The 21,333-nt window shown below is 41.4% G+C and overlaps 1 protein-coding gene across 5 annotated transcripts in view; it reads left to right on the plus strand.

Annotated features, from left to right (window-relative positions):
• mpp2b (MAGUK p55 scaffold protein 2b) overlaps positions 1–21,333 on the plus strand; it is a 71,334-nt gene that overhangs the window by 32,518 nt on the left and 17,483 nt on the right. For 2 of the 5 annotated variants that reach the window (XM_084078754.1, XM_084078752.1), the window contains 3 exons: positions 7,885–7,985; positions 20,484–20,636; positions 21,012–21,167. In XM_084078754.1, coding sequence (XP_083934880.1) covers positions 7,885–7,985; positions 20,484–20,636; positions 21,012–21,167 — 410 coding nt within the window. Of the gene's footprint in view, positions 1–7,884; positions 7,986–20,457; positions 20,637–21,011; positions 21,168–21,333 lie in introns of all 5 variants that reach the window. The other 3 variants (XM_084078753.1, XM_084078751.1, XM_084078755.1) reach the window with 2 other exon arrangements.

The raw sequence follows: 21,333 nt of genomic DNA on the forward strand, positions 1-21,333 counted from the left end.
AGAGTTCTGTAGAACACCTTTACTTTATGAAAAAATAAAGCCCCTCGTGATTTGAAAGTTGCTGTAGTCAATGTTCTTTTGGACGTGTTTCTTTTGGCGGAGTTCAGGTACAGTAGAGTCCTATGTCCTATACACAGAAAAATCCTGAGTGTTAATTTAACAGGGAGTCAACCACAATTCCCAATTCTGGGGAAACATTTGCAGAAAATAGTAGATCTGCAAGCGGACACATTTTTGGCGCAGATATTTAATATAGAGCGAAAACGGAAAACACACTAAGTTCGAATAGAGCCCAGAGGGACCCCGTTCAACAACGTGTTGGGTTTAAGTGGTTAAATTAACACTCAGGATTTTGCGGTGTGCCAGACTATTGTTCCGCATGGTGCACACCTGAACCCTTCATTGTGCTCTTTACAGTACAATCGGTGCTAAATGGAGACCTCTGACAGTGTCAAGTTGCAGCGTGGAACATAGGGGATTGAAATGCACTGAGGTGAATAATGCCATTGCGCCCGAGTTCCAGAGCATGAAACCAGCAGACTAGAATACATGCTGCCTTCCAGGTGAAATGAGGCAAAAGAAAGTTGTAAATAATCTAGTCCAACAAAAATGTGGCTTTGGTCCGTGCTATGCAACTTTGTTTCGAAGTACATGGAAGTGGGGAGAGAGGAGTAGCTTTGACTGCTGCGTAGGGAGTGTAAAGGATTTACACTCAACACTTCAAAAAGAAAGAAAAAACAGAGATGGGGAGCAATAAGTTATACATTATGAGGTGAGATCCAGGTCTCTTCCTCTGTGAACTTAAGACCTGGCTGGCAGATCTCCTCGTGCTTTGTATGGGACAGAGTGAAAATGAGAGAAACTAATCCTATCTTTTTGTGTCCTAGGAGGATAGGGAGGAAAAGTTGGAGTTTTTAATAATCTCAGTGAATAATACAACATCCCCAGACAAGACGTAGTGAACAGACAGCACAGAATAAATGGGGTATTATTCATTATCCCTATCACACCTTTCTCATGACCTCTTCGTGACCACCAGGCAACGGCAAGGCGCTAGAAGCTTTAATCTAAAGTCACGGTAAGGCATCCTTGATATTTAGGAGGCTTCTGCTGTCAGAGATGTTGAACCTGACTGGGAATTGATTTAGAGGGAGGTTGAGAAAGGCCAAGAGATATAAGAAATGGAACAAAAAGATGTGTGTGTGGAAAAAAAGATAGTGGAACTTTCTGACCTTCACACCCCCAGCACACACTTCAGAACGGGTTTGAGAAACCTCAGAACACATTCTGAAGCCTGTTCTGAAGTGAGCATAGAATCACCCCCAGACAGCGGCACCTTGTTGGAAGAAACGATGAACAAGTGATGTAAGAGACAGAAAACCACAATAAAACAAAACAGGAAGAAGAAAATGTGGCCAGCCTGTTACGTCAGTTGTCTATGACATATCTATGACGTTGAGGTGAGATATACCTTATTAATCCCCGAAGGGAAATTGAGGCGTTACAGCCTCAGTTACGTACTTTATGAAATCGTGGCAAGGTTTCAGACCGATCGGAGCCCATTGGAAAATGTATGGAGATGGACAGGCACAGACACTCTTATAGACAGCTACCCACCTACTGAGCCATTTCGTAACAATAACGAGAGAAAAAAGAAAGAAGCAAAAGCGAGGAGAAAGTCGAGCTCTCTCCGGGGAGTCTAGTGAACAAACCTTCATGTGTGTCTCGTCGGTTCTGGGGAAGACACAGAGCGAGTAACAACTACATGTGTGTGGGTCTGCAGTGTGATTAAACAGAATTACGCAAGACCTGTAAGACGAGTTTGGTTGTTTGATGTGCTCCACCGGGCACAAATCTGACAACGTTTCCTTACTGATCTGACGGGAGAACAGTGGTAGAACAGAAAGATAACAAGGCCTCATGGAAGACACTCGTCTAATTATTTGTTTAGAGAGAAACCAACAGACAGGGAGCGACAAGAGGGAGAACGACATGAGGCGTAATTACTATTTTTGAGTGAGACTGACAAAGACAGAAAGAGAGGCGGTATGTGGGGGGATAGAGCTATTGAAAGGATATTTTTACTTTGTGTAGAAGCCCTATTTTCAAATGAAAAAGATGTTGACACTGACAGGTTGACAGTTGACCATGACACTCAACCACAATATTGATTAATGAATATACTATGGATTTCCATCAAAATAATAATATAATAATAATAATATATCGTACAATACAATAACATAAGTCTATGATGCATCAGTTAATGCATAAAATAAATTCGCAGTGGAAAATCTCTTTAGTGTTGACGTATACACTCATTAATTACAAAGGAACTCTTTCTTCCACCCTTCCTGGCTGCTTTTCCTTATAGCCTTTCCTTTCATCAGCAGAAACCACGGCCAGGACGGTATCTTTATTCTTCATGTTTGACAACCAGACCAGGGCTGGGATGTGTCTCCGTGTGCAGTGCAGATGATTTATGTCTCCATTGTTCACCCGTGTTCCCTGGGAGATATTTTATTCTTGCAGGTGTTTAAAGAGAAGTGATGGGGTAACTGATAACTTGAGAATTAGCAGAACTATATTTTTTGTCCCTGTCCTTAGTGACATTTTGTGTGTGTGTGTGTGTGTGTGTGTGTTTATGGGCATGCTCGAGAGTGTGCGCCCATGTGTGTGTTTGCGCTGCATGAGTCGATGTGTACTATGCATTCAGATTTATGTTTGTATATATATATATATATATTTGTGTGTGCAGATTGTGCCACTTCTCAAGACTCAATACAAAAACCATCATCTACCTTTCATATACCTTTCCTTTTAAATGAACCACTAGACTAGTGGTTCATGACTCTAGTGACTAAAGCTTTTATTATATTTTAACTAGAGCCAGACCAATTAGTTCGGCTGATCATTATTTGACATTTGTGAAAAAGTCTGTATCAGTAATTATGCAGCTGATGTGTCTTGATTTTTTTTACCACAATTAACCTGCCGTCCCCATGTCATTATAGGCAAAATTGTGAAAGGTTTTAAAAACGTTTCCAAAACCTTTTAAAAAATAGCTACAGTGTAATATCTACTACAAGTTTGTCCCTGTCAAAACTTGTACGCTTTGCAACGCGTTGTGAGCTTGTAGATTGGCTATGTTTGAGTGTTTTTTTTGTTTTTTAACTTAAATTAAAAGTTTTTTCAAATTGATTAGAGTTGACTTTGTACTTTTTGACAAAATATCGGTCAACATATTGGTTATCGGTAGTGTAGGACTCTCCAAAATCGGGATCGGCATCGGACCAGAATTTCTGGCATTGGTCAGGCTCTAGCTGAAACTGCCACATGAGAGAGGCCAACCTGAGTCTGCATTGGAACATATTTACTGTTGTCCACCTGAAACTCAAGAGAAGACTTTACAGCTCCATAGAGATGATTATTTTGGTGAACAGGCTACATTATCTGACTGTTGAACCCACTTCAGTTCTGAAACACTGCTGAAATATGAAGTGTGTGTGTAAAAAGTACAGTAATGGAGCACTGTGCACAAGCCAGGGAGAGAGGTATAGACTTAACATAAGACTCATGGTAAAAAAACGTTAAAAAGCACAATAACCGCTTCAAACTTCACAGTTGAGGTAGTTGCAGGTGCAATTCATGTCATCGAACAAAACGTGGAACTCTTTTAATCTCATGTAATTTTCTGCATAAATTGAAAAACCCTATGGGAAAAATAAATGAAATCTGGCTAGGGATCGCATTGTTAAAGGTAGGGTAAGTGATATTTTTTGGTTAAAACAAAAAGTATTTTGTTAAAAGGTTAAATTACTATATTCTGATAGTAATCATTGCTATAGAGTGTTTTTTCAGTAACAGATGTCTCCCTGTCTCTCCAGCTCTTTAATAAACAGAAAATACATTTTTTCGGTAGGTGTCAAAATCTCAGCCAATCAGGAGAAAGTACAATTTTTTAAGCTTAATTTGTATAGTGTTCCAGTTCCGATTTTGCCTGCTCATTTCTTAGTGTCATCACTTCCAATTTCACTTGTTTAATCTGTAGCCTGATTGAGTTCTCTGTCCTGGTTGGATAAAATTAGAAATGAAACTGAAACTGAAACGAAAATGCCTTTTCTGTTTAATAGAGAGGTGGAGAGACAAGGAGACTCCTAATACTGAACAAACACTCTATAGCAATGAGTACTATCAGAATATATAGCTATTTAACACTTACTTTAACCAAAGCAAATCACTTACCCTACCTTTATATCATGTCCTGGTTTTGACAAGGCTTTGTGCTGAAGGAACAGTCAGAGGCATCATTGTAGCCTAAGTACACAACATGAGAGGCGTCACTGACAGTGACAACCCACTCTTCCCTCCCAGAAACCTGCTGCCCTTTAGATACCTAGACAAAAAAAAGAACAACAAAAAGATCAGGGTGCAACTGGTGAAAGCTTTTGTTTTATGTTGTTGAAAATGTTTATTTGACAAAGGTCACAGCAATTCAAAGGGTTTGTTCATACTCTTATCCACCTAGCTCCAGCTGACTCCACTTCTGGCTTCCAGAGGGGTTTTAGAACGCTGTCCTCTCCTTTATCCTATTAGGCCCCTTGGTTTTAGGCCTGCGAACTACTGTACTACTGTATTACGGGTGCAACGGGTGCAACAGCTAATCGATTCAATTGATTACAAATAGGGATGTCCGATATTATCGGCCTCCCGATATTATCGGCCGATATTAGCATAAAAATTGATATCGGGAAAATATCGGTATCGGTTTTTGGGAAAAAAAATTTTTTTTTTTTTTTTTTTTTTTTTTTTGCTTTATAAATAAGTTACAGGAGTTCTTACTGTATATGGTGTGTGTGATATGAAATTTGAGCTTACCCTAATCACAATAATCCCCGCATATATCGGTATCGGTTGATATCGGTATCGGTAATTAAGAGTTGGACAATATCGGTATATCGGTTATCGGTAAAAAAGCCAATATCGGACAACCCTAATTACAAAAAATAATCGATAATCAATCATTTAAAAATAAATAATTGATTAATAATCTATCCTTATTTCGGGCATGTCATTATAGGCGTTAAGTAAAAAATACAACATAAAAGTAGCTCACAACACTGCTTGATTGATGCTATTTTCAGTTTTCAGTATTTTTCCAGGACACCGTTGTGTGACAAAGTATAAAATAATGCTTAAGTTGTTCATTGATTTGTTGATATACTGTGTGTGTGTGTGTGTGTGTGTGTGTGTGTGTGTGTGTGTGTGTGTGTGTGTGTGTGTGTGTGTGTGTGTGTGTGTGTGTGTGTGTGTGTGTGTGTGTGTGTTTGCTTCTCAATTATTTGATTAATCGAAAAAGTGATCGATAGCATAATATATAAGAAATGAATTGATACAGTAGTTGCAGCCCTGTAACATATGGGTGTACAGTGGGCAGAGGCGCTGGAATGGAATATGACCTCGGGGGGACACATCAGGGACACATGAACGCGCGCGTTTTTTTCCCGGGTGCTTCAAATTTTTCACACACACAATGAAAATTAGAAGCACTCCATTTCCATGACACATATCATTTAAACAAAAATAAGCACTTTATTTAGGAATAAGGAAGGTAGAAGGAAGGCGGTGGGGGGACCCACCCAGCCTGGGTCCCCCCACCTCGCGCTCGCGGTGGTCGCGAGGTGCGGGGGACTGGACTGTTTTTTTGTTTTTTTTTGCTGGACTGAATAGTGGGGGGACACAGTGTCCTTTATTTAACAGGCGTAGACCCACTGACAGTGGGTCTACACAATCAGGCAGGAGCCACAAGTTATATGTAACAACAATGCAGACAGTATTAGGACTGACTAGAGGACTTGGTACAGACAGTATTAGGACTGACTAGAGGTCATGGTACAGACAGTACTGTATATCATTTTTCAGCCTGCAATGAATCACTAACTGTCAAATTCCTACTTTATCTAGCCAACTTCTTGATGCATCTTGATGTATCTCTCCTGATATGAACTCTGAAGAGGAAACAACACTTAAAAACACACAGATCTGCTGAAATGAGCAGATCTGCAAGCTCACACTTACATGTCACACCACAATGTGTTGTGAGCTTGTAGATCTTAACATTTTATATATACATACATACATACATACATACATACATACATACACACACAGTGCGTATATGTTTTTGTATTGAACATTTTTGAAAATCTTTGCCTTTTGCCTACATGCCCAGGGTTAAAGTTGTTTTAAAAAGTGGTTATTAAGCACGTTTCCATGCTTAACTATGAATAAAAAAAGGTTATTAAGTGTAAGCATAAGCAGGCTCCTGCTCTGGCGCAGCCCCCTAATGGAGCTGAAACTGATTAACCACTCTCTAATTGGACCAATCGTCTCTAAGTGTGCCATCATGCCCATATTAGGGCACAAGACTTACAGTGAAGTAAGTATTTGGCCGACCCCTGATGGCCCACCAATCTTTCTTTTTTATGTAAATGTAAGGCCTGTTGTTGTGTTATTAGACTCGGTGTCAATCAAATTTAATTACTGCGGAAGACTGTTATGCGTGCCTAAATGCCAACTCTTCTGTCAATCAACCAGGCTGTGATTAGTGGCTTTTGTTAAGTAATGTCGGTGTGCTCACTACATTAATGCGGCATTTAGGAAGCTGGCAGAGAGATGCTTTGAACCGAATCACTGACGTCATTTACCTCTGCTGATAGATTTGTCATTGTGTTGAGTGATGTTTCTGCCTTGGCAGTTTGACTGCACCTCCCAGAGATACGTGTGTGTGTGTGTGTGTGTGTGTGCGTGTGTGCGCGTGCGCCTCCTTTACAGGCGAGCCATTGACTGCTGTGCAATGGAGTGGAAACAAAAGTGAAACAGCATCGTTGACTGTTTCAATAACCTAATCAAGTTCCAGAAGGCCTCCAAGACACAATATTCTGGTGCTATGCAAACATCTCTGGAATGCAAATAGAAGAAAGCAGAAAATAAATATTATCTGTCATTACACCCAATACAATCCTTCGCATTAGTATTAGCTACCTCCCAACCATTTTGCTGATGGTGCAGAAAAATACATTTCTCTGCTCACATGTCATCTTCATTCCAATTGCACACAGCAAAAATAATTACTGTGTGTGGCTGTGTTAAAAATTGGGAAATGTGACTGCATTTTCCTGGTCCTCACTTTTTAAGGGGCTTCTGGATTGAGTTTAGATTGAGGCTTATACTAAGGTTAAAGTAATATTAGGCAAGAAATGTGCTGAAATTAAGGAGTGTGTAGTCAATGGAAATTGTAAAAAGTATAGTATGCATGTGTGTATGACTGCTTCTGTTTGTCGTGTGTGTGTGGGAGTGCAGCTTACTGAGTTTGGAGGGAAAGATACCGACTTCAGAGAGGAGTGAATGACAGAGGTGAAATTGCTTGGTAAAGGATCATGTGAAAAATCCATCTCTCACTTTCCACTCTATTCCTGCTCTCTCTCTCTCTCTCGCTCTCTCTCTCATGCTCTTTATCCTGCTTCAGTGCTTTCTAGCCTCCTCCAACTGTTTTCCTCTGCTACAAACTCATCTATCCTCCTCTCTCTTTAAACTCATCCGTTCAGTCTGTTTACCATGAAAAACGTACAATCTACGCAAAATATAATACACTACTGTATTATGTCCTCTCTTTTCTTTCTCTTCTTGCTGTTTTGTGTGTGTGTGTGTGTGTGTGTGTGTGTGTGTGTGTGTGTGTGTGTGTGTGTGTGTGTGTGTGTGTGTGTGTGTGTGTGTGTGTGTGTGTGTGTGTGTGTGTGTGTGTGTGTGTGTGTGTGTGTGTGTGTGTGTGTGTGTGTGTGTGTGTGTGTGTGTGTGTGTGTGTGTGTGTGTGTGTGTGTGTAGCCATGCACCAGGTCCTGGATACTCTGAGTGACAGCACCAGTTCCACAACAGCCAATGACCTGGATCTTATCTTCCTTAAAGGCATCATGGAGAGTCCAGTGGTGAGTGGAGCTCTGTACTGTATTGGCTGTATGTTGTGTGTGTATAGTCTGCCATCTGAATGTAGGCCTGCATCCTATATGCCCCTGTACTTTGTTGCTAGTTAATTCTGTTTTCATTGTTTTAAGGGGGTGTAAGTGATATTTGTTAAAAAGTTAAAGCTCTATATTCTGATAGTAATCATTGCTATAGAGTGGTTGTTCAGTAGCAGGGGTCTCCCCATCTCGCCAGCTCTTTAGTAAACAGAAAATTCATTTTCAGGATGGAGTACCAATTTTATCCAATTAGGAGCGAGAACCCCACAAATATACTTTTCAGTCCAAAGTGTTCCAGTTCCAATTTTGTCTGCTTTTTTTTTTCACTCTCAATTTCACTTCCTGTATCGTGTATGGGTTCTCTCCAAGCCCCCAGAACCGAGAGGTTGCATTGAAGCACATTGGACATGCTGGCCGTTCATAGGTACTGCAGCTTATTACGCCCACGACACATGAACGAGCGAAAACCAATGGGCTCGACTCATGAGCTTGTGCACGAGCTTGCGCATGGAGGTGATGCAAAATGCGTCACCTCCATGATGCAAAACGTGTCACAGAGGCCCCAAATAGACCCCGCCAGTCACATTTCCCAACCTTGAAGAAGGGGTGAAAAGGGATTATGCGCTGGGTGAGCAACTCCATACAAGTGGAAGGGGGGGATTTCTGGTGCCCTCGCTATTATTTTAACTCTATGGTTCTCTCTCATGTTTGGATGAAGAAGTTGGTATCCTGACCTGAACACGTATAGTCTGTTTACTAAAGAGCGAGAGAGAGAGGGAGACTGCTGAACAAACACTTACGGCAATGATTGTTATCGGAAGATAGAGCTATTTAACACTCATTTTAATACAAATAAATTGCTTATACCTATGCCGTAGCATTCTGGGTATGTCATAATAGGCAGGCATTCTCAACGCATCGTAACGCAATTTGAGCTGAAAGTCGCAAGACAATGCATTGTGAGCTTGTAAATCGGCTATCGGAAAGACATTTCGGTTTAGAGGGGAAAAGGAGGAGGCCAAGTATGGACTCCTGGAGGACCATGGTCAGCTTAGTATATAGAGTTAGTGTATTGTTGTCACTGCAACACATGCCACAGGAAATTCCTTCTATTCTGTGAACCTCTTACCCACAGTATGTTTTCATACATGGTCCGTTTAAGCCCTCCAAACAAACTCATAGTGACAAGGCACCAGTTTTTGTACATATGTAAACACTCCAAAAATAACTCAGACCCCTATGAAATGAACCATATTCAGACCTCCTCAGGAGGTGGTCTGAGTATGGTTCGCTTCAAGCCCATGTTGCGGTTCACTTAACCTGTGCATTGAGAACACAGAACGCTCCAGGTTCGCTTCGCCCTTTTCCATTGTGTATTGGCCTTATAGGCTTGCCGTAGACAGATCACATGCTATTGCACTATGACGAAAAAATGAATAGACGGAAAGATGGCCGCTGGTAACACTAGTAGGCTAGTGGATGAGAATGAGTAGTTTGGTCCAAGGAAGAAAACATTGCACCTCTCGAGATATGCAGCTACAATGCACAGAAACACAAAGGTTTTCCTCCAATTTGCAGTTCATATGAAGACAAGGGGCTTTATTAGGGCTGCACTGCAGAGCTGTGTCAAATGACAGAAAAACTTTGACAAAAGTACTTTAATTAACACATGTGATAAGATGAGAAAAAGCGAAGAATCCTCTGACATAAACGACACATGGCCATTTTATGACAAACTGCACAGTATTCTATGTGGATGCGCCCATGCCAAACCAAAGCAGTACAGGTTTGAGCACCAGACTGATGCCCCATCTGAGCTGAAATGGACCAAAAGGATTAGAGCTAAGTTTTAGATTTACTGTTTGGCTTAGAATAAGATTAGATGGCTTGGGCATCTTAATCGCCGTTAAGAGTTGAGGGAATCAATGTAGTTAAAGGGAAACACTCATGCTGTTGATGTGTATTTAAGTGATGGTTTTCTTAGCATGTAGAAACAATAACATGTGTGATACAATTAATTTAGACAAAGAACATTCCCTGTCTGTTTTCATCCATTCTTGGTGTAACTATAGCCTGATGGTGCATTTCATAGGCCGGCACTGTCCTGGCATGCTTATATGGTCTATGGCCGACATTACATCATCCTGTTTAATATTTTATGAAGTCATGATCACTGTTGTGCTGCAAACCCAATGAACAAGGGCAAAGTCACAGCCTCTGTGGTGGCTGTGACTTTCTTCGGTCAGTTGAATAATCGAGATATAGATTTTTTTATTATCGACTAAACCGATAAGTCTTATTAACCACTTAATCTGATTAACCACCGTATTATACACTTGCATACAGTATATGGTGGCATAAAAAATAGTTAAACTAGACAATCTACAAGCTCACAACGCGTCTCATTTTGACATGTTTGGAATGCCACTTTGGAATGCCCTGCCCCTGGAGATCAGGCTCACTGAGTCTGTCCCCCGGTTTAAATCCCTCCTTAAAACCCACTTTTATAGATTAGCTTTTAATGCCCACTCCTAGTCGATTGTTCTAGTCTATCTCCGCTGGTCTTGCACCGGTATGAAAGTGGTTTGTGCATTCCTGCATTGTTTTCTGCATTGTTTTTGCTTTCTTTGTTCTGTTTTGTCTACTGTTTTCTTTTCTTGTTTTCTTTGTGAAGCACTTTGTAACCCAGGTGCAATATAAATAAAGTTTTATTATTATTTGTATTATGTTGTGAGCTTGTAGATCTGCTTTTTTCACTTTTAATAACGTTCAAATCGTAATCGAGGCAAAGGTTTGAAATAATTGCGATATTGATTTGTAGTCATATGTGGTAGTGTTTAAAAGCCAGGAAGTAACTAGATTGAAGTAAGTAGGTTTTAGGGTTGGGTTATTATTGTCCAGTTCTTTAAGTTGTTCATCTTTGCATTTGTCACTTATATAACCCCCAAGAATGAAACCAACTGTGGTCTCCTGGGTGGAAAACCAAAATCTACCGCTTATCAAGGAGATTTTTTTTTTTTTTTTATTTATTATTTTTTTTTTTTTTATTTACCCAGGGTAGTAGCTGAGCACAAGTGCTCATTTTCAGCAACGCCCTGCACATAGAAACACACAGACAGACAGACACATATTAGCTTCTGGTCTTCGGGAACGGCTACTCTGCTACTGTACACTCATACATATGATAGCAAATGTCTGTTGTGTGTGGAATATAGGTTTTTGTATAGCATGTTGAGTATCTCTGCTGTCCGGCAGGAACCAGCTAACTCCAAAATGTTCATTTTTCAGGAAATGAAAAAAAAAACGAAACGAAAATGGAGTTAGGAGGTTTTGTTCATCATTGATTAGAACAGCTGAATAGACCTCCAAGCTCACAATGAGGTTGGAGGTCAAAAGGGGGTGGAGCCTGGAGTCAGCAAAACCAGCTAACTCCACCCCCCTTTGCTGAAGTTAGCTGAAAGTTTGAGGATCCAATGGATTTAGCTGCTTTGGTCAGAAGCACTTTTTAATACTTTTCATTTGTTCAATTTTTTTTTTACCAACACACAGACGTAAAGGCTGTTCAATAGCACTGATTTATGGAAAAAAAATGCAAAAGCGGAAAAATGGAGTTAGCTGGTTCCTGCCGGACAGCAACGGTACAGTGGTCAGGTGTGTATAACACTGTGCGGTGTGTGCATGCCGTGGGATATCATATAGATATTTGGTATTACTGGGATCTTTAGTGTACATCTGTAAGGACAAGATACATTTTCAAATCCATGTTGTATTTACACAGGGTCTTGTTTGGCCAACTGCCCAGACATTGGATTAAGCCTTATACTGGACAGAAAATCACTGGAAGCTTATCAGTGAACCTTCTCCAAGGACATCAAGCCTTCCTCTAACAAAATTCAGTAAATTGGTTCCTTATACAGATAGTCTTTATTTATTTATTTTTCTTAAAGGCTGAAATCTGATTAGAAATGCATTCTCAGGTAACTTCATCTCAAGTTCATAGGTCACACTTACTGGAAATTGATTTCTCACAAGGAAGAGATTTGCTGAATCTGCAAATGTGGCCTTTGGGGGAATCGTGTTGTTTATTTTTGACTGAAACTAACTTATGCCAACACTCAATGTATAGGAAGCACTCACACGTACAGACAGAGGGCACATGCCTTGTGCCAGAGAGCAGACATTTGTCTCAGATTCACCAAATCTGAAGCTGCTCTAATGAATTCTGTCACAAGTTGTTCAAGGAGGATAACTCAGATTTTTACAGCTTAGGGCTTTCTGAAGTGAAGGAATACGTTTGGGAAAGCTTCACACTCTCAGACAGGCTTCAAGAGCTTCTGTGTTGTGCTGAGTTGTAGCCCCACTAGTGATAGGAGTCGATGGCAACCAAAGTGTCCATCTGTCCAATACTTCTATTGCAGGAAGAACCCCACTGATTTTGGCCTTTCCTTTAGTGCCACTCTTAGGCCAACATTTCTTGTGTTTTTTAATGTTCTAAAGGCAGTTTGCAGCTTTTTAATTATGGTACTTTTACTTTAAAGCCTTTGCTTTTGTTAACATTATGAGTTAATATTCAATATAAAATAAACCCCCCTCTCAATTCTTCCACTCATCTTTTTTTTCTTTTAAATCTGTCTTTATCCCCACTAGAGAATGCCGGGCTCTATAGGCCTGATTATACAGTACATTACTTTGCTGTGTAGCCACAAGGGTCTGTGGACAGCGGATGTGCACACAGTGCTGCACATACGATTGAAGGACTGGTGCCATGGCGAGAGGCCATTGTGAGAATAGGTCTACTGTCCTAGTTAACCATCTTGCGTCATTTATTTCTGTGCATTCCTGTTTATTCTCTGAAGAACACTGATGGAAATAAATACCTTCAGCAAAGCTTCAAGCTTCTTTTTTTATTCAGGTTTTTATTCTGTTCTGCTTGTATACCATTTAACAAACCTGCCAACGAACGTCACTTCATGTCCTTTATTACCACCTGACTCGATCACCTGATTCTACCTCTTCTCAAACAGAGCATCCACTTTTCTTTTCTAGCAAATGTGCAGTCAGTGTACTTGTTCTGGGGCGAACATTTTAGGCAAAGAGATTTAGTGTTGAGCGACAACTGGAGGGGATCGAGCAGTCAACTAGGAAGTATACAGTATAGGGTTTAAGTGGTTAAGGGTGGCAATGTTGGTAGGTTCAAACCACTTTGGTACAGTTGGGTGTAAGGTGCAGCATGGCCACCAGGGGCCGGTTATGGGGCTTTTACACTCTTGGTCTTGTTTTCCAAGTACACTATTCACATGTTTTTGTTTTCCCTGTTGTGAGAGGACCAGCAGGTAGAGGGACAAGTGTCTTGTCACGTTTTTTCCAGATTTCATTTCACTCATTCATTCATTGTTTGCCTAGTGTTTACTCCATGTGTGCTCACGTAAGATGAGTACGAGTGACCGCTTGTATCACTCTTGACAACGAACAGTAACATCAGACATGCTGTGTTGTGTCAGCGGTTTCTTCACACAGGAGTGGAGTGGGTGGTACTTTTCAGCTCGGAGGTGCCGGTATTGTGGGAAATACCAAACACCATTCTCTGGGGGGTTTGGAGGAGGAGGTGTGGGGCTGTGTGGTCTCACTCGGTAACTCAGAGTGCTATTTTCCGGAAGCGAGGCGGAGATGGAAACTCCAAAGGGAGAGCTGCATCAAATTCTTTCTCTGCTTCTCTCTCTGTCCTCTCGCGCTTACGTGAGAGTGAAGTAGAAAGAGAGTAAAGAGTCTGTTACCTTGATTTCTTTCTCCCCTTTGTGTCTCTTTCCCTCTTTCTCTGCCTCACTCATTCTCTCTCACACACGCACACTCTCCCCCTGTCTTCTATAGTCCTCTACTCTCAAGGCTGATTGATTTTCCCTGATTGATTCCCTTAGGATTTATGTGCGTGTGTGTGCGTGCTCATGTGTAAGAACAAGATACTGCTGTTTGTTTATATGCGAATGTGTGTGTGTGTGTGTGCGCGTGTGTGTGTGTGTGTGTGTGTCTGTTTGCTCCTGTGGTATTGACGGATTTTCTCATAAAAGCTTAATCTGCTGATGCGGGCTGTGAGAATGCTGAAGGCCCCACTGAGGTATGTGAAGAGGATTTCAAACACTAGTGTCCCTCTCAACCCCATGGCAGGTCTATAAATACTTTGGCTTTATAGAGAGGTAGAACTAGAGATGGAGAAAAATGGAACAAGTGATCGAGAGAGTGATGGACATAAACAGAGAGAGACAGACAGATTGTTCCCGTGTGTGTGTGTGTAGGCCTGTCACAATTATTACATAATCGCTTAATCGCAATTATCTAACTATATAAATGGCGAGCAACTTCCGTGCCCTCGGTGTCCACACCCCACAGCTCTGTTATCGACTAAACACAACACCGTCACACCACATGTCGCCAACACTGTCGCCACGGCGGGCGGCCTGAATTTACGTTTCGCGTAGGGCACCTGCCATGCCTCACTACACCGTTCCCACCTCGCAACATAATTAATTCTACTCACCAAATGTCGGACACAACGGAAGTGGAAGCAGCTTCCTACCGCTTACCGTGCGTACCACCGAGGCCAACACAACACGACGGCCCGCCATTGAAAATCCCCAAAACAACAAGAGCACGTTGCTCTGCTCTGCTCCACACACCAGGCTAGGTTCATGACACCAAAGGATTAGCCAGTGATGTCATCATTACTGGTCAACACACCAGGCTAGGTTCATGACAGCAAAGGATTCGACAGTGATGTCATCATTATGCAACCCGGAAGTACACATCGCCGGCATTGGGATGCCAGGTTGGGATGCCACGCCAGAAACAAGCAAGAACCTGCATGATTTTTTTTTGTGATTTTTTTTTTTTTTTTTTTTTTTTACCGTTTGGAGATTTTCATCCGACGACTTTGGCGCGGACCACCAGGGGGTCCGCGGACCCCCTGAAACATAAAAAATATTATTTCTTCCCAATTTTTTTCTCAATTTTTTTAATTTTACATTACAACTTTTTTTTTTTTTTTTTTTTTTTCCCAAATGTTCATCCCATATATACACGCGCCCACGCTGGGCCCCGTGCGCGGCTGGGGGTTTCGGGCGGCCGTAGGCCGCCCGGACCTCTAGTTTAAGATAATCACAATCATTATGTATCTTAATCGTCATAATGTCATAATCGTTTCCATGTTGAAAGATTTTCTTTTATTTTCAAACATTTCAAAAGAATAGTGGAAATAGCAGATATACAAGCTCACAACGCGTTGTGAGCTTGTAGATCAGCTATTTCCACTATAAATTTGTGAAAAATATAAAGTTATTAAATATGTCATGCTCTCCCAGCAAGGCTGCAAGCCTGCTGTAAACCTGCTGTAAACCTCCGACCTTGCTCGAGTCACCAGAGTATGTCTTATTCAGAACCACTCACCACTCACAAATGAGTCTACAACAACCTGAGCTATTACCCTGCAAAATGCGATTCGACTACGCTAGATCATTATCAGTTATCTCCCTGGCACCAAGTCATTGCTTGGCTCTGTATATTATAATACCAGTGTCTGGTATTTTTTGTTATGATCGAGAGGGAGACAGGCATATTGTAGACACACGAGTGAATGCACAACGGGACCTGATCTGAGGTCATTAAGTGAAAGAAGGTGGGTTTTCACACCCTCAATCTTTGTCTTTTTAGCCTAAATCCCAGGCCATGGAAAGTTAAACGACATTGAATTAATAAAGACATTGCAGCACATACAGTACATGCACAGGCTCAGTTTTACACCAGTCATACAGTATATTCTGCTGCGTGTCCCTAGCTGTCTGTTGTGAATACTGAGCGGTGTAGCAGGGTATCTGTGGTGTCTTGTTGTCTGAGGGCCAGACACTGACAGCTTGTTCCATCAGGTTGCCAGGGTCTTTGCCAAGACGCACAATGGACCTTCTGCAGCACCACAGAACCTGTGTGTGTGTGTGTGTGTGTGTGTGTGTGTGTGTGTGTGTGTGTGTGTGTGTGCGCGCACGCACAAGCACGCATCCTTGTGTGCATATGCAATTATTTTTGTGAAATTGTTTTCTGTGCCTGTATGTGAATGTGTTTGTGCATGCATGCGTCCTTGTGTGCACATGCGTGTATGTAAATATTGGGCGTATGTACTGGTAAATGTGTTTTTTTTTGCTCTCTGTGTGTGTGTGTGTCTGTTTTTGTGTGTCCATTTGTCGATGCGCCACATCCTGTCCTCTCCCTCATATTCTCAAACAAACAAACCATGGCTAGCGGACTGTTCCAGAGGCTCAGGGGACTCCTCCTCCATGGCATAGCCTGACAACGTGAACTCTCATAAACAACGCAGCTCACTGTCAGCGTTGCCATGTCTGCCTATTATTAAGCGACTGTTTTTCTGTTAAGTAGCTTGTAAATATTGGTAGTTGCGGGTTGCTGTTTTTTGGGCTTGTTTCTAAAGTATAGTTGCTTATTTGGGCTTGTTTGGGCTTGTTTCCTAATGTTGTTTAAACCAGTGGTTCTCAAAAAAGGCCCCCCAAATTGTATTTGTCCACCAACTGCCCCATCTAAAAATATTTTGTGCCAGGGACCCCATACCAGATTTGATAAAATGTTTCAAAGAAATATTCAAAATGTTTCCCTTTTTTCTAGAGTTTCTTTAGAAAATAACCAAAGTATTATGTTTAAAGTGCTCATGTGGCCAAGCCGCTTCTTATGGGCTTGTTTTCATAGACCTAGTTGCTTATTTCTATCGCAAAATCTGGCAACTCTGCTCACTGTCTACTTCTCAGTGTGCCCTCGAGATATTAGGAAAAACTATTGTGTAAATTATTTATAATGTGTGTTGTATAGACAAACAGCCGAAGCATGCATAAGTAATGTGGGCCTTTATCTTATTATGCAATGAATAAAATTAACTGCTCTTGACGCGGTCTGTTGGCGCCTTAACTAGCATTTGGTTGACCCATAAACGTGGTTCCTAAACTTTGAACAGTCATATACCCCCCTAAGACACTCGACATTATGCTGAGTACCCCCACAATCACTGGCCCACAGTTAGCTCATTGTAGTGCTTACATTTTTTTGTAATTCTGCTGCATGAACAAAAAGTACACACACACATATTCAAACTGTATTATTGCCATGACTGTAAATCCAAAATATCCAGACACATCCACTTTACTGTATTACTATTAGAGAGAGACAGAGAGGGAGCGCGAGCGAGCAACAAGCTTGCAAAACTATGATATACTGATATAATACCTCTATCACAATACATACAATATATACATTTAGCCACTTGCAGCTTTTATATGGCTGCATGCAACCCTCACTCATGCTGTGCCGTGCGCCTGCATGCATCCGGTCACCAACATAATTCTCATTTAAATGAAACCACTGGTGATCAGATTGTCCAGTTAGTTGGCTATTTATCACTTTTTGATGATTGTTATTTAGCATAATTAATGGATTGTGTAGGCGTGGTTTTGTTCAGGCAGCATTTGAAAAATGCATTCCAGCACAGTTTAATGACCCAGCATGACTTGCTCACTGTCAGTTACATTGTAAACTAATAATATTCTATGAAAAATGTCCCTTACATTAGAGTAGTAGACATTGTGGTGATATTTAGTTGTTACATTATGACTACAGTAGGTAAGGGGTGTATGCATTTATTTTTGGTATTGAGACTGCAGTGCCATCGGCATCAGCTATTCAACAACTAGACTGTTTGAGGTAAATCACAGATTTATTTCACATGCCCCCTAAACTGATCCACGTACCCCCATGATTTTGACAATCATGGACCTGTAGTATCACTTGATACCAAGTGTTGTATTTCATAAAAAGTGTGACCTTCAGTGCAGACACCAAACCTTTGTCAACATTTTACTATGATAGCATTGTGGTTGCATTTCTCTTATATTACAGTTTTCTACATTATGTCAGAGCAGACAATGCACCTCAACTACAGTAGACTCGGATTTACTCATTTATATTCACAAGATGTTGCTGTTCTCCCAACTCCCATAAAAACTCTCATAAAAACCTCCCAGAGAAGAAAGTGTGACCCCTTCAGTGACCGTCAGTGTCACACCAGACTGAGTCAGTCACTTAGAGAGTGGTACAGTACCCTGTGGGACATGATAAGGTCATTCATTGCCATCAATGCTACTGGGCTCGAAGGCTGCCGTGCGACAACTGAAGCTATGTTCAGTAGAAATTCCGACCCCTTGTGCACTATTGGATGGATGAAGTGAAAAATTCATGTTTGTTGAAATATTAATGCTTCCCAGCACAAGGAATATAACGTCTGACTTAGTTTTATTATCTGCAAGATAGAGGGAGATTGGACTGGAGTTTGCACTTCATTGTGGTACTGTTGGATTTTTTTTGTGATGATTTATGGGCAGAGGGCAAGGGGTTGCTTTATGCAGCACACAGTCCTTTTTATGCCTATTGTGGTCTCTTTGTATTATTGTGCCCTTTACAACGTTACTAATTATAACAAATAGGCCCACGGAAGTCAGTAAATATTTCATGATGAATTGGAGGTTTAACTACTTGCCAAACAGAAACACTAATGCACCTGAAAGCTATAAATTCCTGTTTAAAGGTCAGATCCAGAGGACCAGGACGGACAGAGGATAAAAGGCAGGGTACCATTGGGCTGTGGACAATACTTGCACTAAAGATACATCCTTGAATATAAAATCCACTTACAAAGTCATGTGTTTAAATAATTTCATCCCTATTTTGATAGCATAGCATTTCATTACAGGAAAATAAATCTAAAAACAAAATGTACACAATGCAGACATCGCATTGTGAGCATATAGACCTGCCATTTTTGCTATTCATCATACAATAACGTATAGTAGGCCTTAGGTGGATAATAGAAAATATTCCAACAATAACTTTTAGTTATGACCTTGCTGTCCTGTAGTTGTCATGCACTTCACGCCACGATGCCTGTTGCACATTGTGTTAGAATCAAGGGCCCCTCATATGAATGGCCTGCAGTTTTGCTGTTTTACCCCTACTGGTGTCAGAAAGAATGTTTCTCCATTCAAGTGGGTGGGTTTTTGCCGAACTTTAGACTTGATTTTATTACCTTTAATAAACATTGTCATAAATACTATATGCTAGTTTAAAGTCTTCTTTCATTCACCATGATATGCTTTTGATAGATTATGGTCCCATTTATTTTAAAATGTATGATAAAGTAGGGTATGCTGACGGAGGGGCGTGGCTACCTTGTGATGATTTGATTGACAAGCTACACAACCAATATCATTCATTCCCCACCCCACTCTGGTCCCAACCAATAGCATTCATTTCTGTGCGCATAGGATATGACTCGATATTGAAAGATGTGGATTTTAAATCTTTGAAAAATAGGCTTCATTTACGGTCTGTTGAGTCTGGGGGCGTAACTTTGTCCATTTCTTTTTACAGTCTATGGTTAGAATGTTGTGTGGAATCCCCACTCAATATCTGCCTACACACATTTCTGCATTTCTTCATGCAGATCTATGTGAAATTGTGAGCATGTTGAACATGCTTGAGTCCTCTCCCATATTTACCCAGGTTTGAAATGCTCATATTTAGATGTTGCTGCTATATAGCAACATTTAGTTTTTCAGAAAACTGTTTAGAAGGCGTTTTTAGAATCGGCCTCAGGCCTAAATGGGTTAACCTGTTAAGCATATCAATTAATCTGAGGCTAATTGTCTGCAACAACGGCTGAGAAAAGCAGCATGAAAAACAAGTGCAACTCTAGTGTCTATGAAATAGAAACCTCAATGGGGGAAGTTGAACAAAAGAACCGAGATGCTGTTTGGAAGTCTTAGCAGTGGCGTCTCGAACAAAAAGAAGAAAGAAGAGTGTCAGAAGGTCACTGCTGCAGTCAGCACTGTAAGTTCAGAGCTGCACACATTCAAAGAAATAAAGATGACATGACGGAGCCATATAACAGCATGGCCTCCCCGTCCAATCTTTAGCTATCGTTAGTAAGTTACTATGTGTGCAGTTTGTGAAGCTGCACAAATCACAATGTGGTGTTCAGTGGCGAAGCAGCACTATACAGGAACAATCCGGATGGCCTTGTCGCTGCATTGACAAACATGCTGCTTGTAGACATGGCTACTCAAACTAGTATGCTGACATCTCCTTGGGCCAAATGACAATACAATCTTTACAAATATTTCATCTATAACTGCTATAGTACAATGTGCTTAGAATTTCACTTCACCAGGCATTTCCTTGTTGTGCAGTCTGTTAACAACCTGAACGTGGCATCATCCAGCATGTTGTGAGTTTGTAGAGCTGCTGTTTTAGGTGAAGAGATTTAGTGTAGAGGGATTGGCATTGTCCTTGCCAAATGATTCTGATACTAATTTGGATCCCGTGCCTGTTTTCTGGTTCTTGTTCTTCTGTGCATCAACGTTCCAGGCCCACGAGCACTTCGAGGAGCCCAAGCTGGAGGCAGTGAGAGAGAACAATGTGGAGCTGGTCCAGGACATCCTCAAGGACCTTACTCCGCTCGCCCACCGCAGCAAGACGGCAGACGAGCTGGCCCGCATCCTGAAGGAGCCCCACTTTCAGGTCTGCATATCAGGGCTTGACACGTCAGATCGGATCAGGGCTGGGCTGTGAGAAACCGCCTTTCATGCCACAACCTTTCATCCCCTTTTCAAAGTGCCGGCTGATCAGCCTTATCTCACTGAGCCAGCGTGGATGTCTCTGAATTTGATCCCTTTAATGTATTTCAAATTGTGTGTGATTCAAATAGCTGTATGAAAATGTACCGTACAGACCAAACACTGTGGCCCTCCTGTTGCATCACTGCCATGTGTGTTGATATGTACTCGGCACGACACATTCTTGTAGAGATATTGTTCTTGGTGAATAAAATATATTCTGACTCTATCATCACCATCCTCAAAAGCTCCAGTATCTCTTTCTCTTATTTTCCCACAGTCTCTGCTGGAGACCCATGATTCCGTGGCGTCTAAGACCTTTGAAACCCCTCCTCCGAGCCCCTGTGCCTTCATGGATGCAGCCTTTAACAACCAGCCTGTACCTCCTGATGCAGTCAGGATGGTGGGCATCCGAAAAGTGTCTGGGGAGCACCTGGTAAGACCCATCAACGAGTGAGAGCTCTTCTCCTCATCTGAACTGTGAGCTGTGTGTACTGGCTGTTCCCCCCTATCTAATCTCTAGGATCACAGGAGCATGGGCTGGATGCACTGTGGGCCTGGCCTTGTACTCTTTAGTACTATTGACTGATTCTTGTGTTGTG

Source organism: Gymnoscopelus microlampas (assembly GCF_963454915.1).
Source record: "Gymnoscopelus microlampas genome assembly, chromosome: 14".
In the NCBI taxonomy this organism is placed as follows: domain Eukaryota; kingdom Metazoa; phylum Chordata; class Actinopteri; order Myctophiformes; family Myctophidae; genus Gymnoscopelus; species Gymnoscopelus microlampas.